General features: G+C 33.4%; 2 protein-coding genes and 1 non-coding gene across 3 annotated transcripts; all 3 read right to left on the bottom strand.

The window, feature by feature from the left end:
* Window positions 1–206: 206 nt before the first annotated feature.
* RO3G_19241 lies at window positions 207–279 on the bottom strand. The gene has a single exon. It is a non-coding gene; the product is annotated as a tRNA-Thr (tRNA).
* Window positions 280–2,041: 1,762 nt separating this feature from the next.
* Window positions 2,042–3,064, bottom strand: RO3G_17409 (uncharacterized protein; the record flags this gene model as incomplete). The annotated part of the gene is made up of 1 exon (XM_067671993.1): window positions 2,042–3,064. The coding sequence occupies one exon, from the start codon at window positions 3,062–3,064 to the stop codon at window positions 2,042–2,044; it is 1,023 nt and encodes a 340-aa protein (XP_067528094.1).
* A 2,237-nt stretch (window positions 3,065–5,301) lies between these two features.
* RO3G_17408 (uncharacterized protein) lies at window positions 5,302–6,303 on the bottom strand (the record flags this gene model as incomplete). The annotated part of the gene is made up of 1 exon (XM_067671992.1): window positions 5,302–6,303. One exon carries the CDS (start codon window positions 6,301–6,303, stop codon window positions 5,302–5,304), a length of 1,002 nt encoding a protein of 333 aa, XP_067528093.1.
* Window positions 6,304–7,984: the final 1,681 nt, after the last annotated feature.

The following is a 7,984-nucleotide window of genomic DNA, read 5'->3' as shown; positions in this document are numbered from 1 at the left end:
TTAAAAATATTCATCTTATTTATATAAAAATTGGCGTGGCTTATTGTTTGTGTTGTTTGACATCTATGTCGAACGACATCAATGTCGCTGGACATCAAAATTATTCTTGTGATCAGCATTGTTCTCTTGATCTAAAATTTCATCATTTGTGCTACAACAATGTGAAAAAAAGTGATTTACTGTGTACGAACGATGAATATACCTCGTGCCTTCTGCCAGAATCGAACTGGCGACCTTCTGCTTACTAGGCAGACGCTCTGCCAACTGAGCCAAGAAGGCGGGGATGTGTTGTGAATTGGTATAGTAGGTGGAGTGTGCCTTGAGATAGATGCTGCCCCACTGCAAATAATCGTTCCAATTGGATAAAGCATATCGCAAGATTGAACATTTTTTGGTTTACACATATTTATGGCTTTTGGAGAAAAATTTTAACTTTCGCTATATTGGTTATTTTTGAATTTTGAAAAAAGACTCAGGTGCGAAAAAAATAAAGAAATGAACAGTATTTTTGTTTTTTTTGTAGGGTAAGTATTCATAAAGTTATTCACGTTTTAAAAAAGTGTCTGTTTTTTTTACAGATGATCTTTTTTTGGAAAGCCTGTTCCCCTCTACTGTTGAAAGACCGATGTCTTCTTTTTTTATTTTTGAGGGCAAAAAGCGGAAATCAAAAGCATTTTGCGATTATTTTGTTCAGAAGAATACATATTAGGAAGGCAGCCTGTGGTTTTTAGCTTAGATCATTACAAACATGTTACAAAACGTAAAAAAATAATCGTGTTTGGGAAAAAAAATGACCTGGTGAAAAAAAAACTAAGTAAAAAAAAAAACTAAGTAAAAAAAAAACTAAGTAAAAAAAACGAGTCTAGCAATAGAAAGTTCATTGTTCAAATGAAAACACTAATCTAACAACAATTACACTTCATAGAAATGCAAATACCTTTACATTATAAAAAAAGAATACGTGTATATTCTAAAAGAATAAAAAATAAAGCTCTGCTAACATTTTGTTACAAGGCAGTTATAATTAACAAATACATACAAAACTTTTTTGCTTATCAAATAAATAGATTGCTTTATTATTTTTTATGACTGTTTAGAATAGGGGGTTGTTTAGGATAGGGGGTTTTAGGTAAAAGTAGTATAACAACAAAGATAAAGAAATACTGTTAGAACTTGGTATCTCTTTATTAAGTTAAGATAACTAAGATTGAATATGATTAATTCTACATGTAAAAAGTGAGAGTATTTATAGACATGATACGGATAAAGAATTAGGACAGATTTATGATCAATTCGACAGAATAGATGATTACTATTTCTAATTATTAGTTTAGCCTGTTCCTAGCTTGTATTGTCAATTATGCTATTGGGATGGTTTCAGATAACTCTGGATGTAGGACTATTTAGGAGACGGTACGGATGAATATAAAATCCTCTAGTTCCGTGATTGGATATTACGGCTAATAATAATATCTCAGTTAGGATAAAGGTTTACATGACTTAATGATGATCCGGTAAGTAATTGTCATTCCTTATTCAACATGCTCATATCATCAATAAACTATATTACAACCATGCCATATTATTTGACTATGTGAAGTTAATATGAATAAAGCTTAATATAAAAATCTAATCAAAGTCTTTTATTGATCTGTTCTGGGAATAATGTTATAAATGATTCCAAGTTATGTCAACATACTATTCAGGATCATATCCGATTCCTTTTACTAACATAAAGTGACTATAATCTTATGTATCCTTAACAATGACAAATATTGTAAAAAAATATATGTTTTTAAACTTATACAGTGGGTGAAAAAACTCTAAAAACGTCGGATATTTTTTCAGTTTTTAGCCTCTGTGAGCATACACAGCGACTTAGATCATGCAAAAACTTTATGACATACTTGTTGTACTGTCTATTACATATCATGAAAGTTTTAAGCTCAGATTATTATTTAACAGTCCGCAAAAGCGATAGAAGTGTTGTGGGTTTATTTTTAGAGTTTTTTCCCTTTACTTTTATTATATTATAGATGACTTAATACCGAGTAGAACCACCTTTGGCATCGATTACTGCCTTAATACGTGCAGGCATAGTGTCAATATACCTTCTGCAAACTTCTTTATCAAAGGAGTTCCATTCCTTTTCAACTCTTTCCCACAATTCATGGACACCTTTAGCTTTCTTGTCATATAACGATAGCTTCAACTTCAAATGATGCCAAAGATGCTCAATAGGATTAAGATCAGGACTTTGAGCTGGCCAGTCGTCAATGTAGTTCACCCCATTAGCTTGTAACCATTGGACGGCTGACTTGGAACGATGCTTTGGGTCACCATCGTGCTGAAAATACGCAGTAGACCAATCCATATTATAGTATTCCATTGTTTCCCGAAGTGTTGTGTCCAATATATGTTGGTAAAGATCCGAGTTCATAGTTCCATCGTATATCTGACAGGCGTATCCGGGTCCCTCATACGTCATGCACCCCCACATCATCAAACTACCGCCCCCATGCTTAACAGTTACGTCAATATGATGAGGTTTAAGAGGGTCCCCTGGTCTTGACCAATAGTACTTACACCCGTCAGAGCCCCAAATGCTCACTTTTGTTTTATCAGAGAATACTACGCGTCGCCAGTCATTTGTAGTCCAGTTTTGGTGCTTCTTGGCCCATGCTAGCCGTCTCTTCATGTGCTTTGCGGTTAATAAAGGCTTTTTGACCTTAATCGCAGCAAAGAAGTTCATCGATTTCAACACATTTATAGCGGTTTTATATGATATGTAATATCCAAGCTCCATGAGTTTGTCATGTACTTCCCTTGCAGTCTTGAGTTGGCCTTGTAAAACTTGAAGTTTGATGAACCTCTTCGTCTGAGCGGACACAACCATAGGTCTACCACCAAGTCGACGCTGTCGGTTTGGGAAAAACTTGTTCGCATAGTTATTAACTGTTGCATACGTAACCCTAAAGCGGTTCGCAACCTCCATGGAGTCTTTTCCAGCAAGTATAGCGGACTTTATATCGTTTTTGATGTCAGCAGAGAGAGATTTAGGCATGATTGAGGTGTTTAAGATATTTAAAAATTAAATGGAAAAAATTACGAAAAAAAGAGAAAAGCGACTCCTTTTATTCTTTTGTGGCCTTTATGAGTCATAATAAATCATTAAAAGTCCGAGGAGTCTGTCTGTCGGTCCGTGTATCCGACATTTATGGAAGTGAAAAAACTCTAAAAATAAACCAGTCTTCTTCTAGCAGTTGTTTTTGGATGAATAACCACCATCTGAGATTGAAAATTTGTCATACTATTTTTTATTTTTAGTGCTACATATATGCAAAATTTCAAGGCGATACACCAATTTGGTAGAACATAACAATCAAAAACGCTGATAACGTCATAACGTTTTTAGAGTTTTTTCACCTACTGTACTCGCTCATTACTTACTTTATGTTTACACATGGGTGTAATTTGCCATTAGCCATTAGCCATTAGAGATGTTAGCAATGACAACTTTCTTTACCAAAAAGAACTTTTTAGCAACAGGCAACAATATAAGTCTGTTATTCTTATTGCTTCATCATGTTGGAAAGAACAACTTTGCTCATGAGGTTCATGTTCGTCATCCGAATGTGTCCCATTAGGAATTCTTAATGTAAGAAAAAAAAAAAAGAAACCGACGTTAGACTTGGTTGCTATTTTTTTTTATAAACTTGCATTTGACCAGAACTTGAGCTTTCTTTTTTATCTTTTGTACCTGGAACATCTAGTGTATTCCATGAAACAAAACCAGGGAGGAAAAAAAGCTGTTTTACTGCTACAGTGCGTTAAGTTGCCGACTCTTTTTTTTTTTTATTTCAAGTAAAAAAAAAAAAAAAAAAAAAAGGAAAAAGGATACTCTCCATGTTAAAGATATTGCACTCAAGTAATAAAACGTTCAAACAACGTATAAGTTATCTTTTGGGATACCATTAAATGTAATCTTCCTGCAAAACAAATGTATTTGATTTATAACATAGATAGACAGTGAATAAGTGTAACATTGGTAAAAATAAGGCTACAAAAAAAGCACTTCTCTTTTTTTTTTTTTTTTTTTTTTTTTTTTTTTTTCTTCTCTTTTTTATAAAAGGTAAGTTCTTAATATTTTATACATTCCATTCCTGTTCTAATGGTACTTGTACTTTAGTAAAACCGTATTTCTTGCTTTCTTTATAAAGTCTCTTTCTCAAGACTACCGTTGCTTCTTCTTTTACTTGTTGGCACAAGCTTGGATGGCGGGTTTTTTCTTCTTTTCTTCTTTTCTTTTTTTTCCTGGCCCATCTAAAGCAAGGTATTATTACTTTTACTACATATCCTCCATAGCTAATAACTATTGTAGATGCATACTGCTTCCCTTTTCTTTATTTGTTGGTATAAGCTTAGCTAGTTTTCTGGTCTATCTAAAGAAAGGTACAATTATTTTTACAATACATACAGGATCGCTAATGTTTATTATAGATGAATTCTGCTTTGCTTTGGCATCTTTTTATCTTTTTTTCTGTGTTCGCTTTGGTTCTTGAGTACTGATGTCTTTTCTTTTGATTTGAGTGTCCAAGTCTTTGCTTCCTTGAATCTTTGAATCCTTGTGTCTTTGCATCCTTGAGCTTGGCTTTTTTTTTTCTCGTGAGAACCTTTTGAGTTCCACGAGATTAATTGATGTATTTTTAGATTAGATGCTGCTATTTTGATGACATTAGGTAAGTCAAGTAAACTTTTAAAACGCTACGAGCAAAGAAATACTATATATTATTATTATTTTATTTAAATAAAAAAAAAGCTATTTTTATAAACCAAATCCCTATTTTTTTGTATATATGAAGCAATATTTATTGCAATATGAATGGTCAATAAAGAAGTATATAAGCTATATGAGTGGTCTATAAAGAAATATATAAAGCAATATGAGTGGTCAATAAAACCTGTACGTAAAGCAATATGAGTGGTTTATAAAAGACCAAAAAGACAAATAAAGTGAGATACAGTAGCTTACAAAATTGTACAAGTGTTTTGCATTTTTTGCTTCTGTAAGATTTATCGATACCAAAACGATAAATAAGCTACAGCATGTTCTACATCATTCGAAAGTATAGCTTCTTGGCTTTCTTTGAGTACTATTCAGTCGGCGATAACGTCATTTTGGATGGAGCTATGGCCGCTTACAAATGCCGACTACACTTGTACAATTTTGGAACCGATGTTTTAGAATAAAGTTTTTATTTAAATGTGTGCATTAAAAGTTGATCCAAAGACCCTTGTTCTCTATAATGCCAATACATCGTTGAGGCATAGTTTCAATATAATTTTGACATTCTTTTTCGGTAATTTCGTACCAAGTCTCGAACGTACGAGTCCATAGTTCATCCATAGAGGCAGGAGGACAATCATACTGTTTAAACAAGCGTTTTTTAAGGTATTCCACATGTTTTCAATTGGATTTAAGTCTGGAGACTGTGGAGGCCACTCCATTGTTGTAAAATCCTGTTTAGACAACCATTCAGATACAATTTTGGACTTATGTTTGGGATCGTTATCTTGCATAAATTCAAAATCAGCCATTATAAGGTCGTTTTCTTCACAATAGCCAGTCATAGACTTCACCAAATCATCTTGCAATACAGATAAATAGACGCTCTTGTCCATATTCTTGCCTACGTCGACAATATACCCAACCCCGTACCAGCTAATACAGCTCCAAACCATAAGTGATCCTCCACCATGTTTTACGGTTTGCTTTACGTGCCTTCTTTTAAGCTTCTCATTTGGTTGCTTCCATGCATAAACCTTACCATCCGATCCAAAACGATTTACTTTAGTCTCATCAGACCAAATCACGCGTTTCCAGTCTTCTATGGTCCAGTCAACGTGATTAAGAGCCCAGTCCAATCGCTTTCGTCTGTTTACTTCACTGAGCAATGGTTTTTGAGGCTTAACAAAAGAGGTTAAACCAGACCTACGCAACGATCTTCGCACTGTTTGGGCTGATACAACCTTTTGCAAGTCATTTTCGAGTGTGTTTCTAGCTTCTACTGCATTCTCTTGACCTTTAACAGTTACTAATCGGACTAAATACTGATCATCCTTGCTGCTGAGTAACTTGGGGCGACCTGCTTTAATGCTGTTTACTTCGTTTTTTATTGTTTTTCGAACGTTCTGAACAGTTCCACGGCTTGCTCCAGTTGTTTTCACTGTTTTTGATATAGAGTATCCGTTTTTTAAGCAGCTGATGATACGATTACGGAGATCTTCACTGATAGGTTGCATATTGGACGTTGGTACACTTTTATATAGCAGTTAGTTCCTGTAGGTGTAAGAAAAATGGCAGAAAAAGAAAGAAAAAGATACTTTGAGCATTGAAGAATAAAAAAAAATCCTTTTTGGTGACTTACACTCTGTGGCGAGCAAGATTATAAGCTGATATTGAAATATTTGAAGCGGTTCCAAAATTGTACAAGTGTAGTCGGCATTTGTAAGCGGCCATAGCTCCATCCAAAATGACGTTATCGCCGACTGAATAGTACCAAAAGAAAGCCAAGAAGCTATACTTTCGAATGATGTAGAACATGCTGTAGCTTATTTATCGTTTTGGTATCGATAAATCTTACAGAAGCAAAAAATGCAAAACACTTGTACAATTTTGTAAGCTACTGTATTTGCAGATAAAAATTTGAGAATTAAAAGGAGATAGTACTTGAAAACTAGTGAATGAGTCTCTATGTAACCTCTTTATTAGATTTCAAGACGAGAGAGAGAACCCATTTAATCAAACTACGCCTATATATAGGAAATAAAATTATTCAGGGACCGAAGTGAGTTCAAGGTCAATTTTAGTATTGAACTTGAATAATATAAATATTGTATATGGCTAATATTGTAAATGAGTCTTAGAGAATATGTAATATATAGTATTATGTATTCAGTACTTGTTATTTTTTATATAAGATTTGAGTAATCTCATACGAATAATAAGTATTTAATAGGGTAAATACGACATAAAGCATTGATTTGAAAAGTATCATTGGCTGCCGAGCACCATTAGATATCAAATGGATAATAAACAGGAGCCATAACATAACTGATGGAAGTTGCGTCTTGCGAGATCAGTTAACGAATAAATGTACCAGCAGTCTCCTGTCTCTGCCACAAATCTTGTAACTTCTCTTAACCAAAAGATTAACGACGGTTTAAACGATTTGTGGCAGAGACAGGAGGCAGTGCGATCAACAATCAGTTACCGGATGTCACACGATTCTAAGCTCTTTCGCAAGATTGATAATATATCTGTTAACAAATTTGCACGATTATTTGTAGTGCCCACTGCACCCAAACCTGGTTATTCAAATTGATAAAGGTGATCTTTTTTAATAGTGGTAATTCTATTAAAGGAATGAGAACGTAGATTTCAATGTTAGAAGCCTAATTTTTATATCAGAAGAAAGCTTGAAAAAAATAGATTTTAAATCTATAAAAATAAACAAAAGTATATAATACGTTTGTTGAATAAAAAGACATTGTATTTTTTAAAAAAATAAACATTTTTCTTTTGTGCTACATGATGCCATACAAGATTACAAATTGGGAAGACCATCCTTTTTCAACTTCAGTGCAAGGTTTCTTAAATTCAACAAAGACCCAAAAAGCATTTCTATTGGCGTATAAGCTCGGAAATTCAAGTGATTGAGTCGTGGCGTTCTCTTTTTAAGCATTTTTCAGCTCTCATGTCGTATTTTACCAAAAAAAGACTTTATTAAATAAAAAAGGCGATTAATTTTAGTGACAAGTGAGCAAAAAAAAAAAAAAAAAAAAAAAAAGAAAGAGAAAAGGGATACATATGAAGAAGAGAGATGAAACCCTTATACAAGTGTACAGTATTGCTATAATAATAAGTATGAAAGCATTTGTTTACAAGTTAAATAAAAAAGAATATGAATAAAGTAGAAAATTT

Source organism: Rhizopus delemar, genomic scaffold (assembly GCF_000149305.1).
Source record: "Rhizopus delemar RA 99-880 supercont3.58 genomic scaffold, whole genome shotgun sequence".
Classification (NCBI taxonomy): Eukaryota; Fungi; Mucoromycota; class Mucoromycetes; order Mucorales; family Rhizopodaceae; genus Rhizopus; species Rhizopus delemar.
The sequence above is the reverse complement of the archived record's forward strand: the minus strand, read 5'-3'. Positions and strand labels throughout refer to the sequence as shown.